Source organism: Trichomycterus rosablanca, chromosome 19 (genome assembly GCF_030014385.1).
Source record: "Trichomycterus rosablanca isolate fTriRos1 chromosome 19, fTriRos1.hap1, whole genome shotgun sequence".
Lineage (NCBI taxonomy): Eukaryota > Metazoa > Chordata > Actinopteri > Siluriformes > Trichomycteridae > Trichomycterus > Trichomycterus rosablanca.
Genome location: NC_086006.1, coordinates 6,684,324 through 6,705,367, shown reverse-complemented (window position 1 = coordinate 6,705,367; position 21,044 = coordinate 6,684,324). Strand labels below are relative to the sequence as shown.

The following is a 21,044-nucleotide window of genomic DNA, read 5'->3' as shown; positions in this document are numbered from 1 at the left end:
TTTGTGTGGCCACCATTATTTCCCAGAACTGCCTTAACTCTCCTGGGCATGGAGTTTACCAGAGCTTCACAGGTTGCCACTGGAATGCTTTTCCACTCCTCCATGACGACATCACGGAGCTGGCGGATATTCGAGACTTTGCGCTCCTCCACCTTCCGCTTGAGGATGCCCCAAAGATGTTCTATTGGGTTTAGGTCTGGAGACATGCTTGGCCAGTCCATCACCTTTACCCTCAGCCTCTTCAATAAAGCAGTGGTCGTCTTAGAGGTGTGTTTGGGGTCATTATCATGCTGGAACACTGCCCTGCGACCCAGTTTCCGGAGGGAGGGGATCATGCTCTGCTTCAGTATTTCACAGTACATATTGGAGTTCATGTGTCTTTCAATGAAATGTAACTCCCCAACACCTGCTGCACTCATGCAGCCCCAGACCATGGCATTCCCACCACCATGCTTGACTGTAGGCATGACACACTTATCTTTGTACTCCTCACCTGATTGCCGCCACACATGCTTGAGACCATCTGAACCAAACAAATTAATCTTGGTCTCATCAGACCATAGGACATGGTTCCAGTAATACATGTCCTTTGTTGACATGTCTTCAGCAAACTGTTTGCGGGCTTTCTTGTGTAGAGACTTCAGAAGAGGCTTCCTTCTGGGGTGACAGCCATGCAGACCAATTTGATGTAGTGTGCGGCGTATGGTCTGAGCACTGACAGGCTGACCCCCCACCTTTTCAATCTCTGCAGCAATGCTGACAGCACTCCTGCACCTATCTTTCAAAGACAGCAGTTGGATGTGACGCTGAGCACGTGCACTCAGCTTCTTTGGACGACCAACGCGAGGTCTGTTCTGAGTGGACCCTGCTCTTTTAAAACGCTGGGTGATCTTGGCCACTGTGCTGCAGCTCAGTTTCAGGGTGTTGGCAATCTTCTTGTAGCCTTGGCCATCTTCATGTAGCGCAACAATTCGTCTTTTAAGATCCTCAGAGAGTTCTTTGCCATGAGGTGCCATGTTGGAACTTTCAGTGACCAGTATAAGAGAGTGTGAGAGCTGTACTACTAAATTGAACACACCTGCTCCCTATGCACACCTGAGACCTAGTAACACTAACAAATCACATGACATTTTGGAGGGAAAATGGCAAGCAGTGCTCAATTTGGACATTTCGGGGTGTAGTCTCTTAGGGGTGTACTCACTTTTGTTGCCGGTGGTTTAGACATTAATGGCTGTATATTGAGTTATTTTGAGGGAAGAATAAATTTACACTGTTATATAAGCTGCACACAGACTACTTTTCATTGTGTCAAAGTGTCATTTTGTCAGTGTTGTCCCATGAAAAGATATACTTAAATATCTGCAGAAATGTGAGGGGTGTACTCACTTTTGTGATACACTGTATATAGATAAAGAGACAGAGAGAGAGAGAGAGAAAGAGAGAGAGAGAGAGAGAGAGAGAGAGATAGAGAGATAAACAGATATGAATATATAGATTTATAGATAACAGTGATGGGACAGTGGTAGCCTATAGCCTAGTGGGTAGGGCTTTGGGCTATCAACTGAAAGTTTAAGAGTTCGAATCCCAGCTCTGCCATGCAGCCACTGTTGGGCCCTTGAGCAAGGCCCTTAACCCTCTCTGCTCCAGGGGTGCTGTACGATGGCTGACCCTGCGCTCTGACTCCAGCTTCCATACAAGCTGGGATATGCAAAGAAAGAATTTTGTTGTACTGTACATTTGTATATGTATATATGACAAATAAAGGCATTATATTCTAGATATAGATATATAGATGGATATGTACATTTGGGTTTCTTTTAGGTACTTCAGTTTCCTTATACATCCCAGAAACATCTTGTAGGTTAATTTGCTATTGTAGATGCAGGTTTGGTGAGTAATTTTAGGGTGTTGCCTTTCTCACTGTGTTTTAAGTATAAGCACTGGACCATACCTCTGTATGACCCTTATCAGACCAATGCCAGCCCCCCCACGCACACACAAACAGCTAACAGTCAGTAGAATGGAATTGTTTCTAGCAGAGCCAACGTTTAGGGATTGTTTTAGCAATTGCCTTTGGTCAATTTTTGCCAATTTTGCCCAAACCTAGAAAGACAGTATGATTGTATCTCACATCTTTACGTTGGCATTTTATTTGACGTGAAAACATTTTAAGCTTTCACTTCTCTTTATTTAGGATTGATCTCCCGCTGCTGAAATAAATCACACGCTCAGAAACATCGGCTTCTGATGGCAGTCGTAAGCAATTCCGATAAAACAAGATCCAGCCGTAACTCCCCTCTTTCAGTCTCTGTACTGTCTGTCTGGTTGCTGTTATGAAAGACTTTTATTCAGTAAAATACACGAGATGATTATGTGTTCCTGATAACCTTGCTCTGTTTCACATGGCTGCTCATGCATACTTTTTCTCTGGCTGTAATTCATAACACCCTAGTTTGAAAGACTCAGTTGCAGCCCATTTAGATCTATTCACACATTAACATTTATTTCCAGCATTTTTGATTCACCATTCATTTTACTAGTTTTGAAGCTCCATTATTGAACCAAAAAAGCGGATAAAATATTGCGTTCAAGTGCACTTAATGTAAATCACATAAAAATCATGCATAATAATATATGACATTTGGCACTCGCAAACCCATTAACTCGCCGCGCGGTGTAGTCAATCTTTATGAGACGCCGCATGAAATATAATTTGTTGCTGATTTTTCCTTGACATTATCCCTACTGGTATTTCCTTTAATGCGCCGGCCTAATCAGACTGGCATGTGTTTTAATTTTTCATAATTACTCTATTGTTCCTTGGGGTAGAGAGTGCCTGTGCGAAGATGAGAGATCCAGAAGGCACACTTGCGACTCTGATCACAATCCTGTCCATTATCCACTATTGCACGTGCCAGACCATAGGGAGAGGTGCATTTTTATACAGGACGAGAGAGAAAGAAAGCAGGGTGCGTTTAGAAAATCGGCTTTTTTGAGTCATTACATTCCTATTGTGTCTACAGTCAAACCCTGGCCTCTGGGACTTATGTCTGATTGATACAAACTCAAGATTTGCTGAACATCAGGGTGTAAAGTGGCAAGACTGAGCGTGAACAGCCTTCTTTTTCCACAAAGTTAAACTGCCTCTGAGGTGTATCAAGTGTAAAAGTAGGATCCGTTGTCAGTTCTTTTTGAGGGGGCTTTTTCGACAAGGATAATCTTCTGTGTCTGGGCTGATGCTCTCGGGAGGCATCCATGGTGTTCCACGTTGGAGCTGCCGCCGTAGGATGGATGTTTTACCTGTTCCAGTAGTTGTGTACACCATTAAACAAAAGCTGTAGGCAAGAGTCACAAGGTGATGAACACTGGCAGGCTTCGGTTTCTCTCAAAGATGAGCCGGGTAATGGGGGCAGCACTTTTTTATTGGATGTAACAGTATACAGTGTTCTTAGTGAAAATCTTAAACTAACACTATCACTAGACTTACACCACTTTTGGTGAATATAAGTTCTTTTCTGTCGAAACCTTGAGGGAGATGTACCAGAGAACTCAAAGATTCTTGGCTTTGTTGAGTATCGATAATTGTGTACCAGCAAGAAAGGTTCGGATTTAAACAATTGGGAATTAGGGACCGCTTGCTACACCGTTTGCGTCCATCTGAACGGACCATGTGAGCCAGTAAAAAAAAAAACCTCTATTGATCCTACCAGCCCCCTGGGTGTCTCTCAATCTCTGGCCATCTACTCCATGTCAGTCATAAAACCAATCTTTCCTTATCCTTCTCTGTACCTGTCCACTGTGGCATTCTCCCCTCTGATTACAAGGAAATAGTTACATGCTAATGTAATGTTCCAGGTCCCTAGCCTTGCTCTCTTCCGTTCCGCTTCATTTCACAGCTGCACTTAGCCTTATTTTCAGTGCTCTGCGGTACAGGAAAGGCAGAGTGAAAGGTCCACCGGTCGCACGTGTAAGGTGCTTAATGAGGGCATCGGCTAATTATGCATTGCGCATATTATTTGCTGTGTCAATTAAGCTGGAATTGATGGCTCTGTTGACATGGAAGGCGGACACATCTCCTGAGTGACCGGAAACATGAGGTATGTCTTAAAGCTAGGCTGGGTCAGACCTGTCGGTGCCGGCCAGTTTTTCCTTCTTTGTCTTTCTCTGGCATGATTTGGCTCTCCACTGGAGGACACTAAATGGATAGTGTAACTGGTTAGGTGGGGGTGTAGTACTCCATCTGTTCCTTACATGGTTGAAACCTGTCTGGGAATTGAGGCACTTCTGAGCACAGCTGCCACTGAGCTTCCGATGGTTGCACTGATAGTCTGCCAAGGCGCGTGCGATGGGTTAGTGCGACCGGAGGATAGGGTATTCTTTCCTTACCAAAGTAATTGGGTTTAATGAGCCCTAGTGGGGTCCTGTTCTGGTGGTTTTACAAGGGTTTTTACCTAGTTTCCCTGCTTTGCTCTTTGTCTTTGACGAATATATGTAAAGTCCCGGTTGTCAAACTTCCCCACTGCTGACATTGGGCGTAAAATTCAATTGTTTAAAAATCTCACCCAACGACTATTAAAATCTGGATACCTGAAGATCAGTGGCATTGTGGAACCAAGCAGAGTTGTTCTAACCCATCACACCCTGAACAAATCAGACTCATCTGTCCAAATCAGTTAGGCAGGGCTGTAGATTAGCTCCCCACCTGCCCCCTCTCCTGGGATCTGACAGAACTTTGGCTCAGTCTGTGACCAGTCATACTAAAAGCACACAAAGAGGCAGCTTTATTGATGTAAGTATAAATTAACCTTGCATACCCATTCCGCAGGGCATAAATTCCAGTGCATTTGTGCCTGGTCATGTGGTATTCCGGTGGAAGGAAGTATCCTGTGCATTTAAGAGGAATGTAATTCCATCTGCCAGGCACACACTAGCTGAAATGTTTTATGGGGAGAAGGTGCACAGGTGCTGGAGGCTGTTGCTCGCCTGTGGACGTTCACTGTGTAGCTATGAGTATGTTATTCTTATACAATGGTGGTTCATAATGCTTACAGCTGTCAGGGAGTGTGAGGGGGGAAGTGAATGGAGGATGTGGGGGTTGTAAATATAGATAACGTTTTATTCATTCTATAGTGTAGATATTAATTTTGGTAACCATGAATACTGTTCAGGGTGTGTCAGGTCTAGGCCAAAAACAAGGACACTGTAGTAAACAATTAATACAGACCAGTCTGGTACATGCCACTGTAGTAGACAGTTAATACAGACCAGTCTGGGACAAGCCACTGTAGTAAACAGTTAATACAAATTGAAAACTTAATGTAAAACATAAAAAAAATAATTCTGAGATGGCCATCATCAATCTTATCAAAGTTTTGGTTCCATATAAATGCTTATTGACATTTTTCTTCAGTACTAAATAATACAAAAGTCCATATGTACCAGAGAAACACACCATTCTCAAATACAGACCACATTTAGGCATTTATGGCATTTAATAGACACTTAAATGCAAAGCAACTTACAATGCAAGCAATTAAGGGTTAAAGACCTCAATCAGAAGCCCAACTTGGTGGTAATGGGGCTTGAACAAGGGACCTTCTGATCACAAGTCCATCACTTCACCCACAGATCTACCACTGCCCTATACTTTATCCCAAGCTTTGCCATAATATTGGCTAATAAGATTATGTTAATGTTTATTTTATTTTATTTTATTTTTTTTTAAAAGCACATTTACATTCTGTCCTACAGTTCGCGACAGTAGTAGCCTAGTGGGTAGAGCTTTGGGCTATCAACTCAAAGGTTGAGAGTTCAAATCCCAGCTCTGCCACGCAGCCACTGTTGGGCCCTTGAGCAAGGCCCTTAACCCTCTCTGCTTCAGGGGTGCTGTATGATGGCTGACCCCAACTTTCAAGCAATCTGGGATATGCGAAGAAATAATTTTCTTGTAGTGTACACCTTTATATGTATATATGACAATTAAAGGAATTCTTCTTCTTCTTCTATACATCAGTCTAATCTAGGGCAGATATATCTCAGCGGATAAGGTACTGGAATGGAAATCAGTAGGCTGCTGGTTCAAGCCTCCCTGCCACCAGGATGCTACTGTTGGCCTTAACCTTCAACTGTTAGAATTTTATTTTCTCATAATTGAAGGTCACTTTGGGTAACAGCGTTTGCTAAATGGTTCAAATGTAAATCCTGTAAATACTGAACATAAAATCAAGCAGATATCCTCCTAAACAGTTGAGTTTAGACGCAAAACTAACATCCATTATAGTACATTTTTTGTTATTATTATATTACATTGTTACATTAAATAACACATATGTTAGCTATAAAGCTACAACAGGGCAGTTGTAGTCTAGCAGTTAAAGTACTGGACTAGTAATCAAAAGGTCACTGGTTCAAGCCCCACCACTGCTAGGTTGCCACTGTTGGGCCCTTGAGCAAGACCCTTAACCCAGTATACTGTCACAGTACTGTAAGTCACTTTGGATAAAGTGCTGAAAATGTAAATGTGAAGCTATAAAGCATAAACCCATGACACAGCTTCTGTTTTCCAAGCACCAGATCCGTTCAGCTGTCCTGATAAGTCACTAATATCCTGGACATCCTGGAAAATGCTTGCTCTGGGCACCTGGGCTGAAAATACTAACTGCTTAGATTAAAAATAATAAAGAAATAAACACTTGGATTGGTTCTACATGCACTACTTAGCAGCTTTTCAACCGAATAGTGGGCAAATATACAGTACGACTTCTAATCTCTATTTGAATTAAATATTGATCTTTTGACAAAATGACTAAACTGACAAAAACAATTTGAGAAAGAAGTGAATGTTTTTTTTAACATATTCTGTTTTTACATCAACCGTAATCGTTAGGTTCCTCAGCCAGGGTTACAGCAATATTACCCTGCCAACAGAAAGGATAACAACTCATGAAGAAAATTACAGAGCAGAGAGGCAAAGAGCTCTATTTTTATGCTGATTCATTTAATATGTCATAGAAATTAGACTCAGTTCTGCCTGCAGGCGTGTGCACCCATGTGTTCTTTAAGACATCACATGTACAACCTGTGTATACAGAGTATGTAGAAAAAAGTACATAGACACCTGACCAGTGACCATAAGGTCATTCCAATACCATGAGCATTATGATAACAGTCTTCACTTATTACACTGTGAGAATTCGTGTCCATTTAATTAGAATAGTGTGTTAAATGAACAGTCCAACATTCCAATTCATCCCAAATGTGTACAGTGAGGTTAAGGGCACCAAACCTGTTAAACCATGGAAATCTTTATGGACATCACATAGGACCTTTATCCTGAAGCAAGAATGGACCTAGCAGGTCAAACCCTTACCGTAATTCTACGCTGGAAGCATATCATTTATTTTATAAAATCAATAATACACACTTGTTAGCAATAAGAGTGTCTAATACCCAAACTCTAAATTTGAGAGAACTGACCATATAGATTGATGGACAGTGTGCCATGCTTTATTTCTTGGAAGATAATCAGACCCTCAATAATCCTTTTAGGAAAAAAGATGGGAGGAAGAAGAAAACGAGGCAGTGTTTGACAGCGGCTAAAATGAGCTTTCTCATTCTGACATACTGGCCAGCGTTTAATGGGCTTTATTTTGTGCTTACTTGCTCTTTGCTCGGGGAGCGCAGAGGGAGCAGGTTGCATTTTATAATGACAGCTGGCTCTTTACTCGCTGCTTTGCTGATTCTCTTTCTGTATCTGGCCTGAGTGTGAAAGTGCGCCAGCGTAAGCGAGAGAAAAAGAGAAAATGAAGTGATTTGTGGGGGTATCGATCGGCGGCTAGAATATTGATCAGGTGCTCGGAGAGATGGAGGGGGACCGGCCGGGCTCTTTGTTTGCCATGGATGGGCACCGGTTGGCTGAGGGGTGTGTCGCTGTTATCATGGCTTGATGGTGGTACTGATTTTAGTGGCAGGTGGGACAGATGGACATTTTTATGGCCACACCGGTGAATACTGTTGTCCTGCAGTGTGTCTGTTATGCTTGCCATCAAAGATGTTCAGCTAGGGGTCAAAATATGAATTAGGAGGAGCTTATAAATATATTGTAGTATCATGGGTTAAAAAAAAAAACCGGAAAAAAAAAAACAGAAAACTAAATCATCATCTTTATATTTGTTGTTTTTTTAATTAAAACATTTAAAATATTATTATTTATTAATAATAATAATAATGTCTTTGTTTAAAAAATTTTAAATATTATAATAATATAACAATAATAATGTAATATAATAAAATAAAACAATAAATATTTAATAAATATTATGATAATATAAAATAAAATAATAAATATTTAATAAATATTATAATAATATAATATAATATAATATAATGTAATATAATAATTAATATAATAAATTAATTACATATTTAATAAAATCTATTTAAATAATATATTTAAAATAAATTGGTTCTTACCCTTTTAAAGACACAAAAAGGCTTCTTTTCCTCATCAGTACTTATGCAGGACAATCTGTAAACCCTTGAGGCCCTTAAGTGATTAGGACCTGGACAACAAGGCTGAAATCTGGGCCGCCCATTTAAAATCTATGACCTGGCAACCCCGACAATTCATTTCTTTTTTTTTTCTTTTTTTTGGACTTCTCCTTTTTTGGGGGGGTTGCTATTTTTTTTCCCTGATTTGGCACAGTTTTAATGCTGTATGGCCTTTCAACCTCCCAGGCTGCTCAGAGCCCTGAATGTCAGAGGTATTGGGCAAGTGTATTTTGTGTCAAGTGTACTGTGCCAGCCGAGAGCCCAATTTAGAACTATTAAAACTTTTAACTATTAACTATTAACTAAGAAAATCCAAAAAAAATGTCACATTTGTGTATAAATTATTTAAATGACTTGATGATTCTATTGGAATAGGCCAGAAATAAAGTCTGCACCCTGAGTTGGATAATTCTAGGCAGAAAGAACGAAAGCCCATTTCACTGGTGCTTAAACGTTTTGACCTGGTTAACCTCGTGAACCATTTTGATGACTTCATTAAACCAAAACCAGTTCAAAAGAACAATTTGTTCTCATCACTGGTAATAACAGCCCAGCGGCGTTCTTAAAATACCAGCTAAAAGCACAGACTTTGCTCAAGATTTTCACTGGTGACACATTGGTGCGAATGTGAAATATGTAAAGAGTTCTGCTAAAGCAGCACATTTAAAGAAAGTAAATGACCTGTGTCACTCCTCAGAAGATTGCAGCCAAGACTGTGAAGCAGCAGGATATAAATGAAAACCATATGTTTAAAAAAAGGAAATGAAAAGAATCAACGTCTTCTTTCCTTCCAATTAAATCATCAGATGTGTCAAGCTAAGCCTAATTGTATATGAATTTTAAGCCATAAATGGTATAGAAATAGAAAAATGATCATGAAAACTGTGGAGAACATTTGGATCCATCTGTGTGGATCAGGAAAACAACCACTGGCATGCCGTTCAGGATATTTGTGGACAGGGAGCTCTTACAGTATTCCTAAGTGTACTGCCGGAGCCATCTGGCCATAGCTTGGTTTCCATCCAAGTGAGCCCCCGGACCGGGACTCCCTCCCCAATTCACCATAAGCTGCCTTTATTAGAAGCATTGCCCACCATACGCCAACCTTTAAAAAGCACTCGCTGTGTAAAAATGATGTCTTTTTTTAATGATGTCATTATATTATCCTCTACTTTAAATATGCACAAGAAATAAACAAGGAACAAGGGACCAGATGTTGGTCGAGTGGCCACAAATAATAATAATTAAGGGTATGTGTTCCAGAAGTAGTCTTTAAATTACGTAATTAGTTAAAACATGCACTGTATGGCAAAAAGTATGTAGACAACCAACCATGAACTCTTCTGGGAAGGTGGGAAGTATAGTTTGGGAAATTTGTGCCTATTTAATTAAACAAGTATTATGTATGGTAAACACTAGTGTTAAATGAGAAGGTGTAGAGCACAATCAACATTCCAATCCATCCCAAAAGTTTTCAGTGGGGTTGAGGTAAATGTTCTGTACAGGCCATTGAAGTATGGTTTCTTCACATCTAACTGATTAAATCAATCCATGTCTTCATAGATCAATCCATTTTGACATTATGTGTTACACACTTTGGTTACATTCATGACAGAACAGGTAGTTACTGGTTACACAAGATTCATCAATTCACAAGTTTAATGTCAAACACAAATGTCCAAAAATGTCAAACACGGTCATGGACAATTCTGTATCTCAATTTACCTCACTTGCCAGTCTTTGGACTGTGGGAGGAGTCCAGAGCTCTTGGAGGAAACCCACACAGACATGGAGAGAACATGCAAACTCCACACGGAAAGGACCCAAACCGCACCACCTGAAACTTGAACCCAGGACCTTCTTGCTGTGAGGCGACAGTGCAACCCACCGAGCCCACTATTTTGAATTGATTTTATATACCTGTAAGGAATGGGTGTAGTTATAAGACCCAGACTCGATTACATGAGGGGGGGCGTCATCCTTTTGGCCAGCGTACTTGTGGTAATGATTGGTAAATCTAGCTGGTGTTTAAAAGGCTTTGAGTTTAAAAACCTGTAAATGTGTTCCATGGTTCCCATGGAACTGCATATATTTTAGGCTAATGTAATATAATGTGGTTGTTTTTGATACTTATACACTGAAAATAACACAAATATAATTAAAAAAAAAAACACTGACATACTGTACAATAAAACCTGCACTTCAGCTTTACTTCTTTATTGTTTCCTTATGCTTCTTAATTGTGGAGATGCTTAATCTTGGAATACCGTATTCAGTTCAGTAAAGGCGCATCCACATGAGAAGCAACAAAAAGAGATGTGTAGTGTTTCTATGCTGTTCTTTTAATACATTAAGTCACGTTAAGCTTTTTTTTTTTAATGATAAGCATTTTAGACTCAGAAAAAAAGCTAATTCTTTCAATTCTTAGCACCTCGAGCTATAACACAAGTTTAAAAATGAAACAGGAGAAAAGAACACGGATAAACACAGACATGTGGTCGCTTTCAGAGTGATTTTGACGGTTATTCCACACAAATACAGATACATTGTACTGGTACTGATATTGACCTCCAATATGTTGGTCTTGTGACCAATAAAAGATCTCGAGCAGGTCGGAAGGGGGTGCTAAGCCTAAACATAAAAAGATGAATGAAAGAAAAGATTGAATGATGGACTGTTGGGGGAGCTAAGAGTGAAAGTGATCTCACCACATTGCCGGGTGGCGAATGTACTAAAAGCGAGTTCAGAATGAGGCGGGGGAGGCAAATGTGTGCGCTAGGGAAGCGAGAAGGAACATGAAAGCGCCTTCAGACCGGGAGAGATGGAGCGAGTGAAGCTAGAAGCTCTCCGGATGCCTTGAATAATTGAATTTTGCACAGCGACACTGCCATGCGCTGGTGATTTATTCGTGCATATTTCAGGAAGTTGTAAGCTTTTCATTGCTCGGCTGCTTTCCTTTGTGCTCCAGATGAAGTGTGACAGAATAAAGCCTGATACCAGATCTCTAAAATCATTAATATTGCAAGCCTGGACAGTAGAAACCACCCATTCTCTTAAGCCATCCATGTGGAAAACACTGTCTCGTTTTCTTTTTCCTGACATGAACCTCAACTCCATGTACTGTAGAGATTGAGATCAGGTCCAGTCGGGCCATGTTCTGCCCAGGGATGTAAAATATGCATGTAATTCCTGCAGAACATACATGGAAAGACACCAAGTGCACTTCTTTTTCTTATATGTACATATGCAGGACAGGTTTTAAACCTTTAAGGCCCTTAAGTGATCAGGACCTGGACAATAAGGCTGAAATATTGGCTGTCTAGTTGAAATATTTGATCTGGCAACCCAAAGAGTGGAAGAGTGTACACCAAGAGAATGGTACATGCCATAATGCTTGATCTCAATAGTCTGTTCTGAACCGCTGAGCCACCCTAGCACCCAACCCTAATGGCTATTAGTATTTATTTTTAACTAGTGTTCAGTGCCAGTTTTCATCTTCAGGCTTTTTTTTGTTTTTAGCACCTATACAGATATGGGCATGGTGCCATGGCAACTTGCGATTTGCCTTTATGCTTATAAAGGAAACTTTATTTTCAAACATCTCACATTTCCAGGGTGTTCGGTGTCACACGGTTTTCTAATGAGATCTTGAGTTCCAGACTAAGTTGTGTTGTCTACCTGGCCAGGCACCCAACAGGAACCATTGGCCATGCCTAAAGGAGGGCCAGAAGAAGGTCGACGGGGGTTCCTTGTTTTTTTATTTTATTTCATCAACTGCTATATGCTGGTAAGGTTGCGACAGGTCCGGTTCCACCGGGAAACAATAGAGACAAAGCAGGACTACCCTGGACAGGGCGCCAATCCTGACAGTTGATACTGTATAGTTAATATAATTCATTGATTTTAAATAAAGACATCAAGACACAAAAGATCTACTAGTTCAAAACTGGAAAACAAATAATAGAAGCTTCAGTCCCAAAAACTTTCCAACAAGCTAGTGTTTGATTAGTTTTCTGGCATGGTGTACACCAAGAGAATGCTTGACCCCAACAGTCCGGTGACTCTGTTATTACAGAAAAAAGATGTTGCTTGTGTTTTTTGGGTCCACTTGTCCTCTTAGTCTGATATCTTCCTGCAAAGTGTTCTAAATAATCACCTTATAATTATGTACAAGGGATCTTTCCCAGGATTACATTCCCCCTAATTGCAGGACAGAATGAATATGTGTGTCAACATATTAAAACTGATTTATCATGTTGATTTTATTTTTGAATTGTTCTTAATCACATCAGTTCCATGCTGTGCTTTGCCTTCTCACCTTCATACATCTAGATTCATACACTGAACGCTCACTTTCTTTCCCACTGCCTTTTTATAGACCTTCACCAGTCGCATCTTTTGTCAAAGCAAACCAATGCGAGGTTTTTCCTGCAACGCTGGGTCACACATGCGGTCATGGTGTAGACCCCGGCTCTGTAGCACGGCTCTGTTCAGTACTCCCACCTCAGCTTTTGAGCATTTTTATTGGAATCCTGTCTGTATTGTGTACAAGAGTTTTTTCTTTCGCCAAATTGCAGCACTGGTAAATAAGTCCTGGTGACTTTAGGTCAGGTCAGGGCCAGAGAGGACTGTGAGGGGCAGGAAAAGAGAGAAATGGGGAGAGGCGAATTGGAATTGATCTGACCTTTTTGTTTGTGGAAAAATAGAAGGTAAGGACGCCTTTCGGAAGCACCTGCAGCACTATCTGTAAGTCTGTACTAAATGAACTAACTTTCTGTTTTATGTCTTCAATCCCAAAAACTGCCCAACAAGTTAGAGTTCTATTAGTTTTCAGGCATGGTATATACACAGAGAATGGTACATACCATAATGCTTGATCCCAACAGTCCGGTGACTCTGTTATTACAGAAAGGGGATTTTGCTTGTGTGGTTTGGGTCCACTTGGACTTGGGTCCTCTTAGTTTAATAGTTTAATTAAGTAAATGAACTCCCTTTTTATGTCTTTTTTATTTGTTTGGTTAACTTGTTGATAACAAGGCGTGGAATTGAATGGAAATAAAAAGAAAATGCTTGTATGGCTAGGTTGGATTGTATGTAGATGTGGCTCAAGCCTTACAGTACAGTTCCTGAGAGCTACAAAGTACTTAACTTTTGCAATCATTTAAGGTGCTGTTTTGCCTATAATATGCAAGAACACCATTTGTTTTTAAATCCAGTGGTTTTCCATCATTCTAGAACTACCATCTGAGGAGATGAGGGCTAACACATGCTTCTTCTAAAGCCTGTAAATCTAATCAGTGCTATTTGTGCTTCTGATTATACAATAATGGTAACTGGCCAGTTGAACACACTCTGAGGAGAGCACTAAGTCAACAGGTAGACAGTGGGTCCAAACTTCAAACACTAGGGTGAATACTTTAATCCACTTAAAAGGATTATATTGCTTTGATTTGTTATGACAGTGTTATTTGCTTTTATGCTACACTTGCACGTGCATAATGTGCCAAGTCTGATTTAATACACAGTGGCTCCAATCCAAGGTTTAATAAAATAAAATACAATCAATAAATGAATGAATGTTCCAATACTAAAGCATGTCAATATCGGTCCCACTGACCAAAGATATTTAGTTATTTAGCATTTTTGTTTACTGTAGCAGTGCAAAAACTTTAGCATACTTGTTTTAATAGCCACTTTTTCAGTCTCACTATTAGCGGTTGGTCATGCAGAGCGGATGGTTTTACTTGTAACTCGCTGTGAGTCACTGAATGAGTCCATCTGGGTCCATTTCCTTTAACGTCCATAAGACAGTAACCATTTATTTGGTGCTTGACATGCATGAAATCTCCAAACAGGATTCCTTTTAATATCTTTTGTAATATTTATAAATCTTTGGTAAGAACAGGTCCATGCAGCAAAATTGGTCTTTGTGTTTACTCACAAATGATTGGCTACTTTAACCCTCCTCAACAGGGATTAGAAGATTGTTATTGCTTCTACCCGGATTGCAGGATTAATTTTGCTCTCATGGACTGCCAGCAAAGGCTTTACTGATGCACCATTAAGGACCACTGTTGTATCCTGCTATTCATCCTCCTCTAATGATCTGCATAAGACAGAAACATCGATCCTAGCTAAGCTATTTAAAAAGAAGGAAATTATGATTCTACAAACGTATTAAAGGACGTTAGAAATGGACTGGATTGGAAAATATATCAAATACGTCAATACAAATCTAGAGTTTAACGGGTTGATTATTTTCATCTGCTTTTGTTGTAGCAGGAAGCAAGGAAGCATGAATCGACCCGTTGTAGTTCTGAGCGGACTACAAACCCCAGGAGCTGTAGCGCTCATTAGTGCTAATTTGCTACAGTTAACTCTGGCCTGTGCAACGAAAGCCTGGAGATTGGTCCCACACTGAGTCATTTGACTAAAGCTCAGTCGGTAGGGTAGTCGTCCTTTAAGGTCCCTTTTAAGAGAGTTATGATATAAGCATCTGATCCATATTATTTCTACTCTCTTTTAAGTCCACTTATTGTGAACGGAGGGGGGCTGTTGAAGTAGGTCCAACTGGGAATCAGGGAGGGGGGATGGGTTTTTGGGATGTGGCAACTTATAATAATTTTGTAATAATATGTAAACGCTACATTGTGGTTGTTTAATTTTTGTCCTGTCTTTGTCACATGTACTGCAAAACCTTAATAAAAAGAATGTTCAATAAGCATCTGATCCATTAGTGATCACTGATCTGAAACCTATATAAAGAATCAAATCCATAACAGATTTGTTTTTCCTGATTCCCTTTTTTGTTTTTTTGGCTGAGGGAAAAAACATTCTTTCTTCTTAGCATTATATAGGATATTTTGAGTGAGTTGACTCCTTGATTCCCTCATGCTTTGGTTCTGGAGCTGTAATTGCGGTTCCACCTAGCGCTCCCTCTTTCCTTAGCATTATATCGGTTCTTTTAAGAATCATGAGTCTACTCCATGATTCCCAAATGCTTTGGTGCTGGCATACTGTCCACAGTTGCAGTTCCACCTAGCATTCTCTCTCTCCTTAGCATTATATAGGTTCCTTAGGTGGATCTTTGCAAGCTAAGTTGACTTACTGACTCCCCCATTTTGGTTCTGGCAGGCTGGCCACAGTTGCGGTTCCACCTAGTGCTCCCTCTCCTTAACATTGTATAAGTTCTTTGAGTGAATCTTTGTGAGCTGAGTTGACTCCTTGACTTCCTCATGCTTTGGCCACAGTTGCAGTTCCAGCTAGTGCTTGTTCTCCTTAGTACTATATAGGTTCTTTGAGTGAATCGCTGCCGTCTGAGTAGACTCGTTGACTCCTTCATGATTTGGTTCTGGCAGACTGGCCACAGTTGAGTTTCCACTTAGCGCTCCCTCTCCTTAGCATTAAACACTAAATGGCCAAAAGTATGTGGACACCCAACCATGAAATTTTCCCTCTCTTCGCGACCATCTTAGACTCCAATCCTCTAAGAGGGCTTTCTACAAGAATTTGGAGTGTACCTGTGTGGCCAAATCTGTGCTTATTTAGTCAAAAACGTATTTTGAGATTATGTGCTTATATTGGACAAGAAGGCCTGACTTGCAGTCCACATTCTAATTCATCTGATTCAGGGTCGCAATGTGTCCAATTTACTGGGCGAGAGGTAGGAAAGACCCTGAACAGGTCACCAGTCCATCACAGGGCAAATACACTCATACACACACACACACACTCAAACTTAGGGGGACTTTAGTATCTTCAATTAGCCTAACTGCTTGTCTTTGGACTGTGGGAGGAAACCAGTGCTTCCGCAGTAAACCCACATAGACACGGGGAGAACATGCACACTTCATACAGAAAGGACCAGGATAGCTCCACCTGGGAATTGAACACAGAACCTTCTTTTTGTTAGGCAACAGTGCTTAAATGATGTCTGATACTCAACCAGCGTTTTATGTTCCAAAAGATCAATAGATGTACTGGAATTTATAATATCTTATATCAACTACCTCATCTTTTTCAGATATATTATTATGGATTGGTTAGATAGAACTGATATTTAGGATCGTGGTTTACTGTGAATGACTGATCGGGCTCTCATGGGTCCACTTCCCTTACTTAACATGAGACATACACAGTTGCGCTGGTGCTCGTCTCCTGAATTGAATTTCCAGATTTCCAAACATGATTTCTCTCCTTAGACCCTGAGACAAACATCTCTAATGTGTTTCTAATAACTTACTTAAACAGAACCAGCTGTTTGTAAGTACAGATCCAACCACAACTCGTTTAAAACTACCTTAACTGACTGGAGCGATTCGCTCTGCAAACCTTGCAGGGAAGGTGCCAAGTGTCATACCCACAACTGTTTCGTCCCCCCATCGACTCTCAGGCTGTCGCCATGACAACACGTTCCCCCACCATCACGGCTCCGGCACCACATGCTCGGAAAATAGGCGTGAAGCACAGAATGTATAGGGTTGAGATAATCTCAGAGATGGAATAGCAGCAGTCGTATTCTCTCACAAAGCACAGCCAGATGAATTATTACCTCCCATCGGGCCACCTCAAAGCAACACCCTGGTCTAAAGTCTGAATCTAGAAACTCTAGAATGAATAAAAGGATTTACATCGCGGTTCAATCCTTTACATGTCAGCAAAGTTCAAACTGCTGATAATGAATGCCAACCTGTGATAGATCGGTTATCTGTCACCAAATGGCACAAAGCTTAAAGGATCAGATTTGTACAGTTCATGTGTGGCATTAAATAGCTTGCACACGTTATATAAATGTAAATATAAATAAAAAATATATAATTATTTATATAAATATAATTCATGATCTTTTACACTTGAGAATTCCTGCCTGCTCTGAGCTTTTATTTAAACACATGCTATTTTTTCTCTCTGTGTCTGTGTTGCACTTGAAAAAACACACCAGAGATGACTGGTGTGTTTTTGAGAGAGGTGTTTTCAAAACCCCTCCGCAGCCATCACCCCACTTAACATGCAGCCGTGCCATCCATCGGCATTACGCCTTCAGCATCGCTCCAGCTTGAATATGCACAGCGCTGTTATTCTCATCCCCGGTCTGCCCTCCATCTTCTTCATGTCCCAGAGCGTAGTTTGGGAAGTGGCTGGCCTTTTGCAGAATCTGTTCACACAACCTGCTGTGTTATCTTTATTTTATGATGTGTTTTGCTACCAGCTATCCTACCGATACGTAGCACAATGTTCAACTCTGCTTGACGCTTGTAAACTTTTGTATTGACGTCTTCAGCAAACAGAAATGCGGTTTGTATTGTGGTGGTTTGAAGTGGGGTGGATCGCAATGGGAGGGTCGATCTCTGTTCAGCGCTGCAGTGATTGGTTTACTAAGATTTGCAAACCATTGTGAATCTGCCGCTCTGCTAATGAGCCGCAAGAACTCGTAACAAGGGACACTTGGTTGCCATGCATTTGTCTATGAACACAAACTTGAACTGAATTCAAACCAACGCTCTTTCCAAGCTCAGGAGTTGAGACTCTATAAATCGACAGGAGCCAGTTAAGGTGGTTTGGATGTCTCACAGAAATTAGTCCCCTGGTTGGTTCCCACTATGTTTTAGATGCCATCTACTGCTTGGAGACTACAGAGCAGACCAAGGGCCAGGTTTGAAGTGGTTCAGATATCTCACAGTGATTGGTTGCCTGGTTAGTTCCCACTATGTTTCAGACACCTTCTACTTCTCAGAGACAGAGCAGGCCAAGGACCAGCTCTTGATATTGCTTCAAAACTGGCCTGGAAATGGCTTGAGGCTCCTTGGTAGGTGCTTCTTTACAAACCCATGGGGACCCTGTCCAGGAGGAAGTGGTTTAGCCATGACTTATTGATTTGTGTGTCACCTTTGTCGCCATGAAGTGTCACTTTTAAGACCACACCCAACACACATTCATAGAATCCATGCCATTCAGGCTCAGGAATTGAGACTATGAATCCATCTGGAGCCAATTGAAGTGGTTCGGACGTCTTGCAGGGATTGGTCCCCTGGTCTGTTCCCAGTATATTTCAGACACCTTCCACTGCTCGGAGACTACAGGGAAGACCAAGACCAAAATGCCTTGAGGCTTTATGGTAGGAGCTTCTTTACTCCTACCAACGTAGACTGAAAAGTCTGGGCTGATCACCACGATCACTGTTATTATTCAAGTTGTGGTTAAGCTTGGACACTTGACTTCCCATTCTCTGAGCATGTCTGGCCTGGACTGGAGCGGCTCTAGCAAGATTGAAATGTGATTAATTTACTTGTTGGTATGGTGGAATCCTATAAGAATGTCCAACCCACTAATTATAAACAATAATCGTCTTGTCAGGGATCGTTTTTTGACAGCACTGGAGGGAGCACGTTGGAATAAATGAATGTTTAGTAATTTTGTATGTATGTGTATGGCACACATGTACCATCAGCTGTTGGGATTGGAACCCAGGCTGTAGCTGTGCTGATTAAAGAAACCCAGACAGAGAGGATTTTCTGGTGTATGCACATCACCTTTGGAGTGCAGGACCATTTTCCGTTTGAACCTGAAGAGTCGTACAGTGTGTCCTCGAGTGTGTACCCGTGCATCCTGGAGCTGTTGATTTTGCCCTGTGTTACGGTTGTGAATTTCAAGCAGCCTCTCGGGTGACAGGCTCCCCGTGTTCGAGACAACAACGGGCACCTAGGCATGTCAGACTGACAGCGCCAAGTTCTGACATGCAAGCTTTGCCTTTGTGTACACCTTACACACACACTCAAATATACACACACATAACAAAATTGTCTCCGCTCATGGGGCGACAGCGTTCTCCCTGTAAGAGCAGCTTGGGGGTGTAGGTGACGGGTGTCAATCAAACGTCTGTGCCACATCCATGGGGCCCGTCTATGAAAAAAGGGAGAAGAGATAACACAGACATGAGCACTCAAGTGTCAGAATTGCACTTGACAGGGAGGGTGGACACAATTGGATGCTGGACGTGTGTGTGTGTGTGTGTTGGGGGATGAAGTGTCTGGAGTCAGTGATCAGGAACAGGCAGTGCTCATGCCCCTCAAGCCTCTACCTGTCCTGAGAACTGCCGATAAGAAGACGAGAAAGGAATTGAGGTAGCGGCAGGGAGAGAGACATGAGACAGCGTAGGAAAAATAGGAAGCGGGAGATGAAGCGGCAGACGGGACAAGAGACGGACGCTCGTACCGCCTTGTTTGTTAGTTTTTCGTCTTATCAAGGATGCACAGAAATATGATAAATGATACAGGTGACATTATTTATGATATTATTCAATTATTTGCAATTAATCAACAGCTGCTCTTTTGAGACGGCTTCTCATAAGACGTATGTCTGTGGAAGTTAGTGCCCATTCAGTCAAGAGTGTTTGTATAACTGGTCCAGGCCTCAATTGACATTCCAGTTCATCCCAAAACTGTTCAGTAGGGCTGAGGTCAACAGAAACAGGAAAGGGCCTTCCCTAAACTATTGCTGCACAGTATGAAGCGTATAATTTTCTTTATATAACTGATTTACTCTAACGTTCACCCCGGTTGCATTTGTTTCTCTACAGGCTGTCGGGGGAAGCTCTGCGGGTTTGGAGCGGTGTGTGAAAGAGACTCTGCTGACCCCTCAAAAGGAAACTGTGTGTGTAAGAAGCCGATCTGCCCGTCTGTGGTGGCACCCGTGTGTGGCTCCGACTCCTCCACCTACTCCAACACGTGTGAGCTGGAGAAAGCTCAGTGTGAACTTCAGAGGCGCATCAAGGTGTTGCGCAAGGGGCCGTGTTGTAAGTTCTTTTTACCCTTTCTGTGATGTACACACACAAAATTGTGCCAATTTTTCTTTCAACCAGCACTACATAAAATAGTATACACTGGTTTCCTAGTGCACTTGATGTTTAGTATATCAAAATACACCAACTCGCGAGTTCGAATCTGGCACAGACACTGATTGGCTTGTCAGCAGGGTGGGATTGCCAGAGTAAAACCTCATGAACTGATGCAGATATGACCTCTATATGACTATATGGAGAAAGTATACGAAAGAACTGCTTGCTGGAGTAAAGATCCTGTCAAGACCTTACACATATTTGAGGAGGCGTGTGCTTGCTTGTGGTCCTCCTCTCCCAGAGAGGGTGTCTTGTGACAGGCACAGGTCACCAGAGTGGACAGGAAATAAAACCTATTTTGATATTAAAAGCATAGACATGGGGCATGGGGGAAAAGGGAAGGGGGGGTTGTGACTGATTTGAATGGCATATTCAACCATGGTATAATCATCACCATGTATATTAATGTGTAGCAACCGTAGTAACATCGCTAACGCTAAATCATCTGTCATCATGTACATTATACGCATCGTCTCCCCAGTAATGAATGACAACTGGGAATTGAATTTAATGCCCGTTTCTAAGAATCCAGCCCTGATACTTTTTTGTCTGTTTTTAAGAAATGGTTTGTAGCCTTGCAATTACCAAGCCGGGCGGAACA

General features: G+C 41.4%; 1 protein-coding gene across 3 annotated transcripts in view; it reads left to right on the top strand.

Annotated features, from left to right (window-relative positions):
• Positions 1-21,044, top strand: part of agrn (agrin) — a 302,297-nt gene that overhangs the window by 145,002 nt on the left and 136,251 nt on the right. For all 3 annotated transcript variants that reach the window (XM_063015798.1, XM_063015797.1, XM_063015799.1), the window contains one exon: positions 20,126-20,341. In XM_063015798.1, coding sequence (XP_062871868.1) covers positions 20,126-20,341 — 216 coding nt within the window. The remainder of the gene's footprint in view (positions 1-20,125; positions 20,342-21,044) is intronic.